Raw genomic sequence first — 20222 nt, 5'->3', positions numbered from 1 at the left:
CATCTAAAGACTTGGTACTAGGGACCTCAAAGTAATAATGAACACACAACATTTGCCTTTCTGGGCCTAGGTAACCTCACTAAATGTGATCTTTTTTAGTTGTGTCCATTTACCCGAGAAGTTTGTGATTTAATTTTTTTATAGCTGAATGGTATTCTATAATGAATCATGCACAGAATTTTATTATTTGCCCATCAGTTGAAGAGTGTTTGAGTTGTTTGCATTTTCTAGCTATTGTGAATAAGCAGCAAGAATAATGGCTGTATGGTCCTTTGAGAATATGCAAAAGAATGGCATAGCTGAATCAAGTAGTAGATTTATTCTTAGCTTTATGATGATTCTCCATACTGATTTTAAGAGTGGCTGGACCACTTTGCAATTCCATGAACACTTAATTAGGGTTCACTTTCCCCAGTGTCCTCTCAAGTGTTTGTTGTCAGTTGTTTTGTTGACCTTAGCCACTCTGGATTGGGTAAGATGAAATCTTAAAGGTGTTATGATTTGCATTTCCTCAAGTGCTAGGGAAGATGAACATTTTTTAAAAGATATTTATTAGTTATTTTTATTTCTTCTTTCTAGAGCTGTCTTGCTCATATCCCTAGCCTTTGTTTTGATTTGTTTTTTTGTTTCTTTTTTTTTGGGGGGAGGGTTGAGTCAGGGTTTCTCTGCATTGCTTTGGAGCCTGTCCTGGAAGTAGCTCTTGTAGATCAAGTTGGTCTTGAACTCACAGAGATCCACCTGCCTCTGCCTCCCAAGTGCTGGGATTAAAGGCATGTACCAACACCACCTGCCTAGCCCATTTTTAGTTGATCACTTGTGGATTTGGCTCTGTTTTTTGAGTTCTTTATATATTCTGGATATGGAATCCTCTGTGAGATGGACAGCCGGCAAAGATTCTTTCCTAGTCTGTGGGCTTCTTCACTCAATTGATTGTTACTTTACCTGTGCAGATACTTTTTAGTTGTAAGAAATACCACTTGTCAATTAAGCATTCTGGGCATAATGAAGTCCTATTCAGAAATTCCATTCCTATACCTTTATCATATAGGGTACTACAGTTTTCTTTTAGTAGTTTCTGTGTTTCAGGTTTCACACTTAAGTATATGATCCATTTGGAGTTAGTTTTTGTGTAAGGGGATAGATACAGGTTTAATTTCATACCTCTGCCCATGGACATGGAATTTTCCCAGCACCATTTGTTGAAGATGCTTTCTTTTCTCCAGTTTGTATTTTTAGCATCTTTGCCAAATATCAGATGGCTGAAGTTAGGTATGCTTGTATTTGGGCTTTGATTTTGTTCTATTTATCTATATGTCTGATTTGTACCAGTACCATATTATTTTTTGCTGTGACTCTGTAATACATCATGAGATCTGGAATTGTAATCCTTCCTGCATTGTTCTTTTTGCTCAGGATAACTCTGGGTCCAGGGGCTTCTGTAGTTCCATATGGATTTTAGGATTTTTCTTTCTATTTCTGTGAAAACTGAGATAGGAATTTTGATTGGTATTGTATTGAATCTAAAAAGGGATTTTGATAGAATGGTCATTTTCACAATATTAATTCTACTAATCCATGAGCATGGGTTATCTTTCGATTTTCTGTGTCTTTCTTTGTCTCTTTCTTCAGAAGTTTAAAGTTTTCAGTGTAGAGTACTTTATGTCCTTTGTTAGATTTGTTCTTGGATATTTTATTTTCTTTGAGGCTATTGTGAAAAGAAGTAAACTCATAATTTTCTCTGCATGTTTGTTTTGGGTATATAGAAAAGCTATTGATATTTGTAAATTGATTTTGAATCTTGTCACATTGCTGAAATTGTTGACAATTTCCAGAAGTTTTCAGGTATTTTTTTTCAGGGATCTCTTATTATAATATCATGTTATCTTCAAGTAAGGATATTTTGACTTATTCTCTTCATATGTGTATCCCTTTAATTTTATTCTCTTCCATTATTGCTCCAGCTAATGATTTGAGCACAATGTTAAAAAGTAGTGGGGACAGTGGGCAGCCCTATCTTGTTCTTTATTTTAGTGGGGTAGCTTCAGAGTTTTCTCCACTTAGGATGATGTTGTTTGTGTGCTATTTCTACATAGCTTTTATTATGTTGAGATATGTTCCCTGTAGTCTTGCTCTCTCTATGACTTTTTCTTCTCTCTCTCTCTCTCTTTCTTTCTCTCTCTCTCTGTCTGTGTGTGTATCTATCTATCTATCTATCTATCTATCTATCTATCTATCTATCTATCTATCTTCTTTTTCTTTTAGACAGGATTTCTCTGTGTAGCCCTGGCTGTCCTGGCACTCATTCTGTAGAATAGGCTGGCTTCAAACTCAGAGGTCCACCTGCCTCTGCCTCTTGAGAACTGGGATTAAAGTGCACCACCATCCTCTGGCCTCTCTCTATGACTTTTATCATGTTGCATTTTTATCAAAGGTTTTTTTCTGGATCTATTGAGATGATCATTTGGTTTTTTGTCTTTAAGTGCTCTTATGTGGTTTATTTCCTTGATTGATTTGCTTATGTCAAATCATCCCCAAATATCAAATTGGTGATGGTGGATAATCTTTTTGATGCATGTCTGTATTAGTTTTGAAAGTATTTTATTGAACATTTTTGAAACCATGTTAGTTCATGATATTAGTCTGTGATTTTCTTTGTTGTTGTTGCTCTTTACCTGGTTTTGATATTTGATTGAAACTGGTTTCATAAATACCCTGTGGATATATGGTGTGCATTTGGGTAACTCAGGCTAATATCAGTATGTGCAACTTGACTGCAAATTTATTTCCTTCATAAAATGTAATATAACATATTCATTGTTTTTGAAATCTCAGTTCTAAATCTCTTTAAAGGAGCATTATATTGCCTACTTCTGGAAATCAGTTATTTAACAAGTAAGCATATACTAACATACATTAGGAAGGCTGTAAGAAGTACCATAAACAGTCATGTTGACTCATTTCTGTAATCCCAGCACTCAGAAAGATGACACAGGAGGATCATCATAGATTCCAGAAAAGCCTAGTTTACATAGTGAGTTCCAGGATATCCTGGGCTACATTGTCTCAAAACAGCAATGAAAATAATAAGTGCCAGGAAGGGAACAAATTTTCCTATTGCATTTAACATTTTGTCCTTTGTCAAAGAGAGAAATTCTATTTGAGAATTAAGGAGCAAGTACGGGTGGCTGATAGTGTCTGTGATGCCAGCATCTAGGAGGTAGAGGAAGAAGGATTGGGTGTTCCTTGGCAATTGGTAGATTTCAAAGCTAGCTGAGGCTAAATGAGACCCTATCTCTAAAAGCAACATCAAGAGCAGCAAAACTAAGTGGTATTTAAGCTATTGCAAGAAGAATAGAAGGGAACAAGAAAGGCATGTCACTGTAAGCAAATAGAAGCTGTCTATATATGTAGCCTTGCCTAGAAATGGGAAAACTCAGGTGACAAAAATTTCTGCAAGAGTAAATAATGCATCTAGACATGGTAGCTGATACCTATAATTTCATCACTCAGAAATTTGAAGTAAGAGAACTGGCATGAGTTAGAAGCCAGTCTGGGCTACCTAGTGAATTCCAGGACAGCTACAGTATAAGACCCTATCTCAAACAAAAGTAAAACATACAAAAAGGATTAAAGAGTAAATGTGCTGATAAAAGAGTAATGTGTTGAGTATATCCCCAGTACAATCTAGGATGCCAGAGCCTCAAGGATAGGAAGGAACTCCCTTAGGCCAATAAGACAGTCTGTGGCCCCCAAGGCGTTCTGTGTTGATCTAATCCCCTGAAAAATGGAAGCAACTAAAACACTGGAGCACCAGAAAGCTAATTAATACAGTTGTGGCTTAGGAGTGCAGCTAGGCAGTGGGCGGATCTAGACAGAGGCTTTGGCCAGGGAATTAAGATGATCTCATCTCTGTCGCAAGCATCATCAATCAGGAGGCCTGGCAGTAGACAAGCTTCTAGAAGATGAAAAGAAAAAGCAAGCTACAGCCCTTTCCTTTGGGAGCTTTTGTTGGTATCTAGACAACATGCTGCAGTAGAAACAATAACCCTTCCATTTCCTGAGCATATTCTGCCTAAGAGAAGCCCATGGACTCCTGGACCTCAGATTGTGTCTCTAGCAATGTTAGGCACATAGTCTGGTCTGTGTCTTACTAGAAAAATCCACTAGTCAGTCTCTGCAGCTTTTCCCCTGCCCCAAATATTGTAGTTTCTGTATTAAGATATCTTCAGCGCAGAAGATACAGAACAAGGCCATTCATCATTTCTAGGAACTCACTTGATCCTCATTTCAGAGAACACTGGCTTGAAAGTCTCGACTAGTTTTCCACCCTGCAAAAATTCATTCACTTCTGTTACCCTTAGTTTCCTCATGCATAAAATTGGGGCATATGCTATGCTAAGCAGGGTCGTCCTATAGTTACTGTGAGCTTTAAGCTAGCCTTTGTTGCATTGTGAGTTCCCAGCCAACCTGGGCTATAATGTGAGAAATCGTATCAAAAAGAAGATATAATAAAGCATCAATATCAACGAAAAAATAAAATAAATTGGGGATGGAAAGCCTAGAAGATGGTAAAGGTGTGATCTTTGCATTATTGTTCTTTTTGCTTGGAGACAGAGTATCACATAGCCCAGGGTGTCCTGTAACTCACCATGTGGCCCATGGTGGCTTTGAATTGCTGATCTCCCTGCCTCTGTCTCCTGAGTGCTGGCTTTATGGAGGTACACTAGAGCTATGATCTCTTCGGGTTGTCATTTCTAGTTTTTAGAGAGTCAGTCATTACATCGAATGAGCTAAACATGGGATGTTTTCTCTTCTTTCAAACATTCTGACACATAAGATTGATGGCTGGACAGCTATAGACCAATTCAATGGGGGTGAACATTTAAGTCTTTATTTCTTTGAGGAGAGTAGAGCCAGACCTCTTAGACTCCACAAACCCAAATTTTTGGAGAAGGGGAAGCTGAGTGGTTGGGAGCTGTATGTAAGGGGAAACTAGAGGACTGGTCCTTCTCTTCCCCTGCATCATTGCATTGCCAAGATGCATGCTTTAGAGTCTCACTAGAGAAGGGCAGATACACATGTGCCTGTCTCAGAGGACACCAACTGTGGAGGAGAAGCCTCTGTTTTCCTTACTAAGACAGCCACCACACGGGCTCACAGCCGCACACATGTGTGACTGACCTGAATATAAATCTGTACAGTTGGCATAGTGAGAAGGAAACAGAAGTCTTTTTTTTTTCTCCATGGATTAGGTCTCATAGTATATCACAGAGTGGTCTCATGATTCCCCTGCCTCAGTCTTCACAATATCTAGCACTTCAGATATGAAGCACCTTGCCTGGCATGGTAGAAACTCTTAATATGAATTAAGTAATGTTTTGATCTGCATTTCTTACGAGAAAAACTGTACAATCCACAAGGATAATCCCAGCAAGACTCCTAGCCATAGTGGAGAGGGTGTCTGAACGGGCCTTCCCCTTTAATCAGATTAGTGACTGCCCTAATTGTCATCATAGAACCTGCATCCAGTAACTGATGGAAGCTGATGCAGTGACCCACAGCCAGGCACTGGGCTGAACTCCTGAAGTTCAGTTGAAGAGAGGGAGGAGGGATCATAGGAGCAAGGGAGGTCAAGAGTGTGATCAGGAAAACTACAGAGACAGCTGACCTGAATTAGTGGGAGATCAAAGACTATGGACTGAGCCGGGCGTTGGTGGCACATGCCTTTAATCCAGCACTCGGGAAGCAGAGGCAGGAGGATCTCTGTGAGTCCGAGGCCAGCCTGGTCTCCAGAGCGAGTGCCAGGATAGGCTCCAAAGCTACACAGAGAAACCCTGTCTTGAAAAACCAAATAAATAAATAAATAAATAAATAAATAAATAAATAAATAAATAAATAAAAAAGACTATGGACTGACAGCTGGGGAACCTGCATGGGACTGACTAGGCCCTCTGAATGTGGGTGACAGTTATGTGGCTTGATCTGTTGGGGGGGGGGGCTGGCTGTGGAACCAGGACCTATCCTGGGAGCATGAACTGGCTTTTTGGAGCTCAGTCCTCATAGTGTGACACCTTGCTCAGCCTTGATACAGGGGGAAGGGGCTTGGTCCTGCCTCAACTTGGTATGTCAGACTTTGTTGACTCTTCAAGGAAGGCCTTACCCCCTCTGAGTAGAGGATTGGGGGGTTGGGAAAGAGGGGAGGTGGAGGTGGCAGAAGGAGAGGGAGGCAGAACTGGGGTTAGTATGAAAAATGAAAAATAAATTAAATAGAAAGGAAAAAACCAACCAAACAAAATCTGCAATGTTTTCTTACCCCAAGGCTAGGATCTAAGGAATGACGCAGAGACCACTGCATATCAGATCTACCTGGAAATACATAGCTGGCCCAATAGCACACAAACAAACAAATGCGCATACAAACAGGAAAACCCAGGGGCATATAGATACACATGATCAAGGAGAGATATATCTGAGCACTATTGATTATACCTGCAATACATACAGCTATGATCACCATTTTCCATATGCAAGTACTTTATGGTTGGTAACACACATCTCATACATCTACTTCCAGCACTGTTGAAGTGGAGGCAGGAGGATCATGAGTTCAAGGACAGTCTGACCTACACACTGAAAACCTGTTTACACACTTTAGCTGTCAGGCGTGAGAAACCAATCTCAAACCAACAGGGAGACTTCCTTTTGGTTGGTCAGCTTTCATAGTGCTGAGAAGTGCTATGTAATATAGGCTGCAGTATAGAGAATACATCAATGGACTTCCCCAGCCCTGGACCTTACATGCTGCAATACCAACCTGTGCCAGGGGTTCATGGCAGATGTAGGGGTAACTGATAGATTTCTGATAGGATTTGAGGCCTGTTATACAGGAATGTATTCATCCATGACACTGTAATCCTGATAACAAAAGTCTATGACTGGGGAGGTTATAGACCCGAGGGTAGAAGATGCTATTGTTATTTTCCTAAGTGGTCATGTTGTCAGATTAATTTCTAAATACATGTAGACCTGGGATCTATAACCTTTGTCAGAGAAGCTTCTTTTAGAAGTGGGCAGTAATCAATGTGTTGAGAAGAGACGTGCCCATCACTAAATGGGAGATCTTTATTGACTTTCCACCAAGGCTTAGAGACCATCAAGGAACCAGAAACGGAAAGAATGGAAGAAACAGGATGGGGAAGAGTTCTGTGAAATGCTGTCTTTTCGACATGACATAGCTATTGCAGTCATGAATTCACAACAGCTGTAGTTACCCACTAGAATTAAGCAGGCCAAAACTCCAACATGAATGGTGTCCTAGCTTGGTTTCCGTTGCTGTGACAAAACACTGCCCAAAAATAATGTGGTAGGTAAAGGACAAAACTGGGTTATTTCCACTTATAACTTATATAGGCCATCATGAAGTCAGGGCAGGAACTCAAGGAAGGAACCTGGAGGCAGTGACTAAGCAGAGGCCATGGAGGAATGCTTTGCTTGTTTGCTTCTCATGGTTTGCTCTACTACCTTTCTTATATATCCCCAGCCAATGTGCCCAGGGATACAGTGGGCTGGGCCCTACCACATCAATCATTATTCATGAAAATATGAAATAAATTGTCTTTTATAATAAATTCACTCTTATGTGGATTCTAGGATTAAGCTCAGGTTGCCAAGCTTGCATGGCAAACACCTTTACCCACTGAGCCATGGCCCTTTTTGTTTTGTTTTGTTTTGTTTTGTTTTGTTTTGTTTTGAGACCCGGTCTCATGTAGCCCAGGCTGGTCTCAAGTCACTATGTAGCCAAGGATGTCCTCCAATGAGCATCTGTGCACATGGCAAAGCACATGTTCAAAGGTCAGAGAACCACTTGTGAGATTTAGTTCTTTCCTTCTAACATGCAGGCCCTAGGTATCAAACTAAGCTTGTTAGATTTCTTTTAAGCACCCTTACCCATTGAGCCATTTTCTTGGCTCTCTTTCACTCTGTTTTCTTCTCCTACTTCCTCTATCTTTACTTTGACCCTCCCTCCCCTCTCCCCGAATCCTCCCCTCTCCTCCTCCCTCCCTCTCTTCCTCCCTCCTTCTCCTCCCTCTCTCCTTTGCCTTCCTTCTCCCTCCCTCCTCTCCTCTCCTCTTCTTCCTTCCTTCCTTCCTTCCTTCCTTCTCCCTCCTCCCCTCCCTCCCTCCCTCCTCCCTCCCTCCTCCTCCCTTCCTCCCTCCTTCCTCTCCTCACTTCCTTCCTTCCTTCCTTCTTTCTCTGTTTTATTCAGTTGTTTCATTTTATTTTATAATTGAGATGGAGGCCACATATAGCACAGGCCTGCACCCAATTCACTATATAGCTAAGGATAACTTGACCTTCTGGTCCTTCTGCTGAAATTGCAAGCCTGTGATGGCTGGGATCAAATCCAGAGTTTCCTGAATGCTAAGCAAGCATTTTTCCAATTGAACTACATCCCAGCTCCCTTTTAAAGCCTATATGTATGTGTGTTCCATGTACACATTTGGTGCTCTTTGAGACCAGAGAAGTAGTTGGCTCTGGAATTGGAGTTACAGGCTGCTAGGAACCAACCTGTGGGGACAGGGAACTGAACCAGGGTCCTCTACAAGAACAAGTACTCTTAAACACTGAACAATCTCCCCAACCCCCCTTCCTTTTCTTTTTTGACAAAGTTCTCATAATATAACTCAAGTTGGCTTGGAGTATTCTATATTGCCCATGATGGCCTCAAAGTCACTGCACTCTTCTGGCCTTACCCTTCTGAGTGTTAGGATTATGAGCTCATATGCGTCACTATGCCTGGATTATTTTATATATTATTTTAAAGGTAATTTACATGGGCTTTGTGGTACACACATGTGATTCTAGCACTTGGGAGACAGAGGCAGTAGGAGCACTGCATGTTGAAGGCTATCCTTATCCACATATCCAGTTCCAGGCTAGGAAGGGCTTCAGAAGAGTATTCCAGGGGCTGGAGAAGTGAATCACAGGTTAAGAATACATACTGCTCTTCATGAGGAACTGGGTTTCGTTCCCAGCATCTACTTCCAGCAACACACAACAACCAATGGAACTTTGCTGAAAACAAACAACCACAAAAGAATACCATGCCCTAATTCCACCCTCCATCTACCACACTAGTTTATGATAACTGAAAAACAATCACAAATATCAAATGTATACATTGAGAAATAAAAGCTCCCCTTTTCTTTAAAAAATATTTTACTTTTACCTTTAAAAATTACTCTGTGTCAAAAGAGGACCTAGGCCCTCCTCCAAATGATGTGATGGATTTTGATTGCCCCACCCCCCATGGAGGGCCTCACTATCCTTGGGGAGTGGGTGGGAGTTGGTGGGGGGCATGGGAGGATGGGAGGGCAAGGGAATGGGGGATTCATATGTAAAATAAGATTGTTTCTAAAATAAAAAAAATAAAAAAACCCAGTGGCTAAGCACTGCATAGCTACAGCCATAAAAAAAATTACTCAGTGTATGTATGCCTGTGTTTGTGTGTGTGTGTGTGTGTGTGTGTGTGTGTGTGTGTGTGTGTGTGTGTGTGTGTGTTGTGTGCAGTACCAGCAGAAGTCAGGACAAGGCTTCAGATTTCCTGGAGCCGGAGTTATAGGTGGTTGTGATCTGCCCAAGATTCATTCTGGAAACCAAATCGGGTTCCCTGGAAGAGCAGAATGAGCCTTCAACCACCAAACCATCTCTCTAGCTCTCTTAATCTTCTCAATACCTCTGCTGCTTCCAGAGGTAACTATTGTTATGAGATTGCCATTCATCTTTCTCCTCTGGAGACTTATAATTCATAAATGGTATCATATCATTAATAACGTTCTGTGACTTAATAATAGACTGAAAAGTTATTTTATAGTAGCTTAAGTTTTTTTTTAAAGGCTGAACAACCTCTTGTTGAATTGATTTACTATTTTTGTGTGGCACCACTGAGCTACATTTTCAGTATTATAATAATGTGTTTAGAAGCTCACTAATGATTGCCATTGAGATTGTTTTAATTGTCATAGTATGGCAGTGAATGACCTTGTAAATTCCTCTGTGCACAAAAGAATGTTTCTCTAAAGTACAATAACAGCTAAGCTGGGACAGTGTGTGATTTGTTGTTGTTAGGAATTGAGAAAGTAGTAAGGAGACAGGAGAGGCTGTTCCATTGATCTTGTCTCCAAACAGGAGAAGCTGAGGAAGTACAAAGTAGAACCTGCCATTAGAAGGCAGCTATACTAACTATTGTATCACCACTATCACACCAACTTTTGCCCTTAGAAAACCAAAACAGAATATATTCTAATAAACCTGCAGGGCTACAAATTAGAACAGCTGCCCTCCTGGAATGGAGGGGAAAAAAAGAACAGCAGTTGACAAGACAAAGCCAATGTGGAAGGGAGGCCTGATGAGCACTATGAGCTGACTGTGCGTGCTAGAGGAGCTAGGAGGAAGCAGAAAGTACAAGGAGGGAGCAGAGCCTGGGGAGGGCTTCATGTAGGCGAGGCCCAGGTGGCCCAGGGACAAGAGGAGCACACTGCCTGTGGCCACGATAGCCTGGCTGGAGGGCAAGACCTGTGCTGAGGAGCTGTGGGAAGAAAAGAAGGCTGGGAAGGGAAGTGTGTACATCACAGTGTGGGCCACCTGCCAACTCTGAGGACAGGTCCAAATTCGCCATTTCTGAAGATCACCATGTTAACCACATGGAGGATGGCCAGGCCAGGGCAGCCTAGAGGCAGGAAGACCAGGGAGGCACCTGTTTTCACAATTCAAAACAGTGGGTTAGGGAGGACCTAGGGTACTGTTGGTAGACACGGCAGGGAGGAAGTTGTAAAGGACAGACACACAAAGAGCACAGCTTGGTGACCAACGGGAAGGGTCCAACAGAGGAGAATTCAACAAGATGATACTGTGCACACAACAGATGCTGCTAACGACAAACCCACTGACAAATACAGAGCTGCTGGGGAGGATGAGGGTGAACACACCTCACAGAGCCTGGCCCCTGAGAGGTAGCCACTGGCACTGTGGGACACACAGCAGGATGGAGGGATGGGGCACGTCCTTCTAGAAGTGTAGTGTGACTATGCATGTTTCCCAGAGGTAGCACAAGCAGCGCATGCAGACTGGTCACATATGGCCGGCCACTGGTCTCTGGGGACAGGGCTGGGATCTACTGACTGGACTGGGGCTCCCTGTTGTCAGGACTCATTTCATATTGCAAGAGGACACTGGTTGAAACTGAATCAATCGCCTGGCTGGGGGAAGCTCCTGAATTGCTTACAACTTTATGTGAGGAGAGGCCAGGAAGAAACCCTACCCTCTCACTGTCGTCCATTAGTGGGATTAATAATAAATATCCCCAGGCACTTGGTGTTGGCAAGACGCCTTGTCACTGCTGCTTATTACCCATCCGCTCTCCCTAGCTCTAGCCTGGCCATTAGGAGCTGTGCTGATAGGAATCATAGAATGCACCTTTCTGCCTGTCACAGCCTGGGACTGAGGTCACGGGTTTAGGGTGGTGGAAAGAAAGTAGACTCAAATTCACACGATCCAGGCCCAGCTTCTTATCTTATTATTAAGAAATCATGTGATTTTCCAAAAGGTACTTCATTTCCCAGACTCTCAATCTCCTCATTCCTAGCTCGGAAAAGTCTTTTGTGACATGATGTGAGTTACTAAATGGCTTCCCTAATACTATATGATAGATAACATTTTCTTTGCTGTCACTCAAACTGTTTTTTGTTTGTTTGTTTCCAAGAAAAGAGTACCCTGTTACTTTGATTTATATTTTCAGCCATATTGTGTTGCAGAGTGAGCTTTTTCTGTTGAGTTAACAGTAGTATATTCTTTTATAGTACTGTCTACCTACAGAATGTGCACACCTACACACACCACATCCACCCATCAACAAGCGTAAACTCATGCACCAAAAAAAAAAAAAAAAAAAAGCTGGGTAGCATGTTAAGGAGCTGAGTCAACTACTTAAAAGGTAAGAGAGGCACAGGAATCCAAGTGGAGAGGGAGAGGATGCCTTAGGGTGGGGGATGGTAGAGCAGTGAAGGAAGAATTAATAGAGAGCCTGAGGGAGATAGGTGGGATTCAATCTAGGGCAGGAGAGATTGCAATAGTGCAAGTGTATATTTTGATGGTCCGAACCATAGAACTGTGGCAAGTCTTTTCCAGCCAGACTATAAGGCTGATTTATGTAAAAGTGTGCCACAAGATCTCTTGCTGATCCCGGAGCTCACTAACAATGTTGGCTGGCTTGCCAAAGAGCATCTGGGATCTACTTGTGTCCGACCTGTCCTCATGAACCTCCTTGCCAGGCTATTAAGGGGATGGTAGAATTCAAATTCAAGTCGTCATGCTTATCATGCAACCATTTTCCAATGGATCCAGCCCCTACACCTTATTTTTAGTCTCCTGTCCCTTGATTATGATGTCTCCAGCTTTCTTGGACACTGGGTGTAAAATGCTTCTGCACTGCATCTCCTAATAGTGGCCCTCACCTAGCTTTCCTATTTGATAACATACTTGCCTAACTTTCCATGAATGATAGGAATTTTCCTCGTCTAAAACCACAAATCTCTACATGCTCTTTATTTCTCCCTGGGGAGCCAATCTCTGTGTGGATAGCTAGACTTTATTCTCATGTAAATTTTTTCCACAAAGACTGGCATAAACCAGATCACATCTAAACTTAATTGTAGGGATTAATCTGGTCTGAGAAAGATTGGTGTAATTCTCGGGTCATACATGATCACAATAAGCACTTGCATGGGGGAAGAACAGAAATATTGACAATGTAAACATGGAGTGGTATACAAAGAGGTTGGAAACTAAGATGAATTTCCCTTCCCATAGTGAAGAACCGCAGAGCACCACAGCTGCCTCTACTTTGCTCTGGCAATAGGGAGACCATTTCAATTCTAACCTCCCAGTAATGTCCACAGTAACCATCACCACTTTAACCAACTTCTGTCTGGTCAAGTGGGAATGTGGGGCATTCTTTTTCACTTGTTCTTTTGTGCCCCTGATTTTAGCAATCATTTTTTCACTTGTACTATTGCACTCTCTCCTCCCCGAGGTCCAATCCTATCCATCTCCCTCAGACTCCTTATAACTACTTCCTTCACTCTTCTACCTTCCCCCTCCCTATGGCATCCTCTCCCCCTCCGTTTGGATTCCAATACCTCCCTTACCTTCTTAGTAGTTTACTCAAGTCCTTGACATGCTACCCAGTTTTTCTTTGTGCATGTGCTTGCCGGGAGTAGATGTGGTGTGGCTGTGAGTGTACACATACACATGGAGGTTAGGGAATGACATACTGGGGATTTCCGCTTTCCAGAAAGTTCAGCTAGTCTACATTGTGCTTATTTTATTTTAGGTTATTTATTTCAGTGCCAAAATCCTTTAGGCTCTAGGTGAACATGAATGAAATAATCAGTAAGTTCCTTTAACTTTGTGTGCTGGGGGGAAGGTCCATGGGCCATGTCAGTATCGAGGAATATGATTGGCTATTATTTCTACACCTGCTACCAAGGTCTTCTGAAACGAGCTGCTCTTCCTTGGGGCAGATATTCAGGTTTTGTCAGGGAAGGCTTTCCCCCTCCAGCCACTATCAATGAGCTGTGGTATCAGTGACAGAAATGGAGGCATGTTGACTCATGAACTCTGTTAAGTTGTGAGAGGAGGAAATAGGACTGTTAAGTTCCCAAGTGGAAATGCAAGACTTCACACAACCATGTTAATGTTTTTTTTTCTGAATAGGCTAATTAGTTCTCCTTCTTTTATAATATTTTAATGGGAAAGGACCTTGGAAACCCAGGAGTTTGGTCATTGTTACAGAAGGGGGAACTCAATGCCAGAGAGGGAAGGGACTTACCCAAAAGAACACAGAGGACACAGGATGCATTAATGGTAAAACTGTGATTTGAAGCCAGGTGGGTGCTGTGGTTGCCCCCTTCCAAATGCCCTTGCCACAACTCTGTAGTTGAGTCCCAATCATTGAGGCATATAGTACTTTACCTCACAAAAGACACGCAATCCATGCTCCTGCTCAGTTGCCAGAACAAGAGGGTATATCTCATCTCAGAGACTTATACCCTTATCAAAAAGTGAATTCAAATCTGGTGTTGGGGCACACACCTGTAATCCCAGCACCAGGGTGGCAGAAGCAGAAGGATGACGAGTCCAAGTCAATGGACTACTGATACTACCGCGTGTTAAAAAACGAATGCATAGAAATGGAGGCACACACGTGAAAGTCAGTAGACACAGTAGGATTATTAGTTCCAGACTAACCTAAAGTAACATAGTAGGACTGAATTCAAGACTAACCTAAACTACATAATATGTTTCAGGCCAGCTCCAAACCAAAAAAATAATCAAAAACCCTTAATGTGCCAGGGTGGGGCTAAAGAAAGGACCAGGGTACTTACTGGTCTGAGTAGAGTTGAGACTGGGAATACGAGGAAAGAAAGGGAATTTAGAAGACAGATGTTTGGAAAAGATTTCGAATCTGAAGATCACGAGGCCCAAATAATGTAGAGGAAATGTGACAGGTGATACGAGCCCTATAGATGGGAATGAAGTGTTTAGGAAGAGCTGAGGCAACTTAGTCCAGAGAAGTTTCCTGAGGAGTAGCAGAACTCTGGGGAGCTGCTATGGACAACAGAGGATTTGCTGTGTTCCCAGGGAGCTTAGATGAAACATAGTTGGAAGTCACAGAGCAAAAGAGTTCAAAAGTACCCAGGGGGAATTTTCTAATCAGCAAGGATGCCTAGAGAGGGTATAGGGCAGCTCTCATGGGCAACGGGTTCCCCAACAGTGGTTAACTCACAGTCAAGGACTGCATAAGCATCTGCTAGGGTGTGGCCCCCCACTAAAGCTCTGGCTCAGTCTGGGGGCGGAGTCTGAGGGTCGAAACTTGAAGGGCTAAGGACAGTGAGAAAGGTGGGAGAGGGCAGAGTGGGTCTGGATGGGGAGTGGGAGTCCTTGGTGTGTTTGGGCCCCAGCCTGGACCCCCACGTGGCCGGAGTGGCTGCACTGGGCTGGGCCGGGCTGGGCGGGGCGATGCCCAAAGCGGCGGGCAGGCGGGTGGGAGGGCGGGGAGAGGCGCGGAAGCCCGGCCACATAAAGGAGCGAGCGGCGCAACGAGGGCGGCTCTTTCCTGGGTGGGGTTTGTAAAGTCGTGGCCCGTTAGCAGGAAGCGGAGCAGTCGCCCAACTCTAGAGTGGGACCCAATCTGAGCAACCGGCTCTCCCAAGTCCTTGCCGAAGTGTACCGCGCGCTCAGAACAGCCCGACAGTTTCTAGCCAAACTTCACCAACTCCTCCGCCTTTGCCGCCACCATGCCGAAGACGGTGAGTGCTGGGGACAGGGGCTGTCGGTCCCGAGGGCTCCAGTTTGACCCTTGCAGTCCCATGGCTGTGGGCTTGCCTGGTCACAGGCCTGCCGGGGATGCCGGGCTGTCCCTCAAGGCCCTAAGAAGGAGAGGATAGTGGGGTCCTGGTTTGAGTGTTCTAGAGGGTGAGGGGGTGTCCGGACTAGAAGTGTGGATAAGGAGGGGCCAGCCTTTCTCAGGGTCCAGTTCCCCGCCTCTGGGATGAGGCAGTGGAAACTCAGGGTTATTGGGCACTGGGAAGAGGACTCTACTTCTGAGAACATTGTCCCGGCCCAGGAATTGGCGCCTTTCTGGAGCAAGGCTATCACTGTCCCAGAAGAGCCCCATGGTAACCGAGAAGCAGGGAGGAGAGAGGAAGTTGCTCAGGGCGGATCCCGCACGCCCATCCACCTTTCCCATAGCCGTCCGCCCTTCTCCCCTACTCCTGCTCTGCCCCCTTAGACCGCTCCTCAGTTCAAACTGCTTTCCCCTGGGAGATGAGGGGGATGTAGATGGGACTCAACAACTAGGCTACTTCCTGTTACCCAGGGGTGCAAACACTTCACTAGGCACGAGTCTGTGGAGGGGCCCACTCAACCTACTGGAAGAGAGGGCAGGTTTCTCTTCCTCTACGAAATCCCTGATAGACACAGTGCCTCTCTATCCCCTTAGGACTATTCTGTGAGGTATGGGTTTTCTCCTGTGGGGGCCACACCTATCTAGTGTAGTGGTTGATTAGAGATCTGGACTCCACCCCACTGGCTGTTGCTAGAAGAGCAGAAGCCTCCAGGGAGTGAGGCCTAGGGGGGCCGGATGCCCAGTAGGGAGGGGTGGGGGAGGGGTGTGTGCTTGACTAATGAGCTCTGCTTGCTTTTGTGCAAGTCACGCCAGGTCCTTGTTCAAGAAGGCCCGATGTCCACCGTGGCTTGAGTCTCTTAGGTGAAGGAGCTTGCTGGGCTCCTATGTTGTATGTTCCTAGCCCATCCATCTCCCTAGGATTGCCTGAACCTGGTGGAGCTGAGATAGTGACTAGGATGCTTAGGAAGGGATGAGGGCCCCTGGGAGGAGAGGAGACTGGATAGATATTGAGAGGTCTTTGTGTCTATACTGAGGTTTAGTTCCCACCATACTGTATTCCAGCCTCACTACTGAGCCGGCCTTGCCTTCTCAGAACTCTTGTCCTTAAAGAACACAAAGTTTTTTTTATTATTTCTTAATTTTTTGAGACAGAGTCTCATGGTCTTACGTAAAATTGTACTTTATGAGTGTGTGTGTGTGTGTGTGTGTGTGTGTGTGTGTGTGTGTGTGTGTGTGAAATTATACTTGGTTCGCCTCCTCCATTGCCCTCCTGTTGTCTCCTTCACCCCAGGACTTCTAGCAGGTCTCTTTCCTCCCCTCAGTCTGCCCTTCTGTTTTTAAATCACATGTATCCTGCTGCTGGGCTTTTAACTTAGGCTGGCCTGGGACTCACCATGTAATGCAGATAGGTCCTGAATTTTTGCCAATCTCCCTGCCTCCGTCTTAGCAATGCTGAGTTTATAGGCTTGACAGCCACCACACCTGGCTTGCTTTTTTTTCGGTAGAGGGTCTTATCCTAGCACAGGCTGGTCTAGAACTCTCTTTGTAGCCTGAGGCAGTCTTAAAAACTCTTGGAAGTCGTTCTACTTCATCCTGCCAAGTGCACGGATTGCAGGTTTGAGCCACCATCACACTCGGCTTCCACTCCTTCTCTGTTGTGTACTTAACCATTTCTAAACTGTGAAAGATCCAGAATGGTAGTGTAAAATCAAATGCCTTCATTTGTATTAGCCATGGTCAGTTTTACTGTTATAACCAATTTTTTTCTAGCCGGGCCAGACTGCTTTAAATCTGTTGAAATAAGTCTTTCTTGGACTGTTTTCTGGTTGCTACTTTCCTTAGTCTGGTCTTTGATGTTTCTTGAAGCAAGGTCCTCCTACCTTGTAGCACAGGCTGGCCTCCAACTCTTGCAATCTTGACTCAGCCCTTGGGATGCTAGGATCATAGGCTTTTACAATATGACCAGCCTGTCTAGCCTTCTGGAGAGACGACAATTCTAAATGAAAATGTCTTTCCTAAGACTGGCGAGGTGGCTTAACAGGTAAGAGCTCACACTGCTCTTTCAGGTTCAGGTCTCAGCACCCACATGGCAGCTTAGAACTGTGTGTAACTCCAGATCCAGGAGTCTGACTCCCTCTTCTGGCCTCTTGGGCATTAGGCACAAATGTGGTGCACATACATACATGTGGTCAAAACGCTCATGTACATAAAATAAACAGACTTTTTTTTGAGAAGGCCTTTCCCTTTCACACCCATCTTTAACTTAAGAAAAAACAAAAAACAAAAAAAACTCAAAAACTTTGGAAACTCTTGGATTCCCTAAAAAGAGATTGTGATTTTTTTGTAGTTTTGGAGCCTGTCCGGGAACCCTCCCTGTAGACCAGGCTGGCCTTGAACTCACAGAGATCCCCCTGCCTCTGCCTCCCGAGTGCTGGACTTAAAGGGGTGTATCACCACAACCTGAATGAGATTGTAAATTTTTAGGGTTTTGAGTTTTTATTTCGAGCTTTATGATTTATTGTGTTATAATTTATCTATTTGCTTGATTGGTTTTATAAAGCAAAGTCTCACGTGTACCAGGCTAGGCTTGAACGTCCGTCCAATCCTCTTGCTTCTACCGCTCAACTGTTGGGATTTGAGGCATATGCCGCCATACTTGAACAATTACCAATTCCAGTTTTTCCCCATGGTATAGATGGGGAAATTGAAACTCATATAGGGAGGACTGACTATAACTGATGCAGCATACCAACAGGAAGGCTACAACCTGAATCTAGGTCTTCGGGAGTCAGACTTGGAAAACCTGTTTGGTTTACTGGGGTTTTAGCTTTAGATTATCAGCAGGCCAGGGAAAAGTGATCACTGGTCACTTGATGGTATCATCCATGATAGCAGACACAGAGCCTTGCTTCTTGAAGTATTTGAAAATGTCTGGGTCTGCATTCAGCTAAACTTTAACAGGGGCTAAGAACTGTTTATTTACCTGCCATTCCTAGCATTGCTTGAGCCACTGAAGTGGCACTAAAGTGGTACTTGGCAAATAGGGGGCAGAATTTCAGGCTTCTAACCCTTGAACCAGCCCTGCCTGTAGACTTGAGGGTGGGGCAAGGCATCAGGAATGAAGGTTGTGTGAGAGGCTTCTGCCTCTATCCACTGCCCTGCCCCCAATATGTTTCTCTTTTTTGGAGACAGGTTCTTGCTATGTAGCCCTGGGCAGGTCTATAAAATAGGCTGTTTTTTAACTTCAGTAGTCTTCTTGACTCTGCCTCCCAACTGCTGGAATTATAGGTGTGAACTACCACCTGAGGCTGTTTTGAGAGAAAGTATTGCTGTGCAACCCAAGTTGGCCTTGATTCCAGGCCATCCTACTTCTGCCTCTAGAATGATGAAATTATATAGTCTCTCCACATTAGGATATTATTTAACTTAATATTATTGTTATTATCAGTGTGTGTGTGTGTGTGTGTGTGTGTGTGTGTGTGTGTGTGTGTGTACAAGTGGAGGTCAAAGGGCAAGTTTCAGGCGTTAGTTCTCTCTACTGTGGGATCTGGGAATCAAACTCAAGTGGTTAGATTTGGCCAGTAAGTTGTTCACCCTTTGAGCCATTGTGGAAGCCACTTGCCTTATTTGTGACAGGGTCTCTTGCTGCACAGTTTGGATTTGAACTGGATATATAGCCAAGGATGACTCTGAACTTTGCATCCTCCCACCTCAGCCTCCCACATACTAGGATAACAAATAGGTGTTACAGTGTCTAGCTTTTCTCCACTTTTTGATTTTCTAATTTGATGAACCCTTTGTGAAATTGTAGATGGTAGAGAACAGAACAGGAGCCGTCTTGGGGATTTTGTTTTGCTTATTCATGAAAAATCTCTTGCACAGGGAGGAAAAAGTCAAGGCACAAAATAGCCTTTACTCTCATGTTAAACTTGGGGGGAAAGGCTGCTCTGTGAGTCAGTGACGGTGTGGTATTGACTATTGCATTATTTTCTAAATGTCTGGAATGGCAGCCTCTAAGGATAGTGTTGCCAGGCATGGTAGCTCATGCTTGTAATTGTAGCACTTGAGAGGCAGAACGATTGTAGTGAGTTTGAGACCAGCTTGAGATCTAGAGTGAGGGTGTCTAAAAACTTTCCCCTGCATGTCTTTTCTTTTGGTCTGTTATTTTCATCCAACTGCTTTACTAGATTGTGGAGATGGAAGGGACATTTAGAGGTCTTTCCCCATGCTTCCAAATCTAATTCTCTATGGATGAGAAGTGATGACAGCTACAATTATTCTGAACTCTGTTCTAATACTGTTGCTTGGCAACCGTCTTTCTTAGGTCCCATTGTATATTCCTGGGAGTCCATCCCCACCCCCACTGGAATTTCTAGACTCGGGGTCCCTGGAGGGGGTGGGGACTGGCTACCAACAGTACTGTCAGGGTTGGGCTTTTCATAGCTCCACTGGCTCTGATCTTTGAAGATTGATTTAACTTTGTCTGATCTTTGAAAGATAGAACTAAGTTTATTATGTGCTTCTTTCTTAATTCCCAATCTTTTCTCCCTGCTTCTCCACTTCTTTCTTCTACCCTCGAAGAAGGAAAACAAACAAACAGTACAAAGGTGGTCTTCTTTGGGGCTGTCCATTGGTCAGGTCATGATGAGGATGGTTTTGCATAATTGACTGGCTTTGCTGTTCATCCCTCTTACTTCATGCTTGATAGAGCTGAAAAACTTTTCAATTCCAGGTTCTATTTATGGTAGAAAAAGCC

At 43.8% G+C, this 20222-nt stretch overlaps 1 protein-coding gene across 1 annotated transcript in view; it reads left to right on the top strand.

The window, feature by feature from the left end:
• The first annotated feature begins 15152 nt into the window (after window positions 1-15152).
• Window positions 15153-20222, top strand: part of Msn (moesin) — a 72101-nt gene continuing 67031 nt past the window's right edge. Inside the window, exon 1 of the mRNA XM_027431851.2 lies at window positions 15153-15368. Within this exon, the coding sequence (XP_027287652.1) occupies window positions 15357-15368 (12 nt within the window). The 5' untranslated portion in view covers window positions 15153-15356. The remainder of the gene's footprint in view (window positions 15369-20222) is intronic.

This window comes from Cricetulus griseus, chromosome X, assembly GCF_003668045.3.
Source record: "Cricetulus griseus strain 17A/GY chromosome X, alternate assembly CriGri-PICRH-1.0, whole genome shotgun sequence".
In the NCBI taxonomy this organism is placed as follows: Eukaryota; Metazoa; Chordata; class Mammalia; order Rodentia; family Cricetidae; genus Cricetulus; species Cricetulus griseus.
The sequence above is the reverse complement of the archived record's forward strand: the minus strand, read 5'-3'. Positions and strand labels throughout refer to the sequence as shown.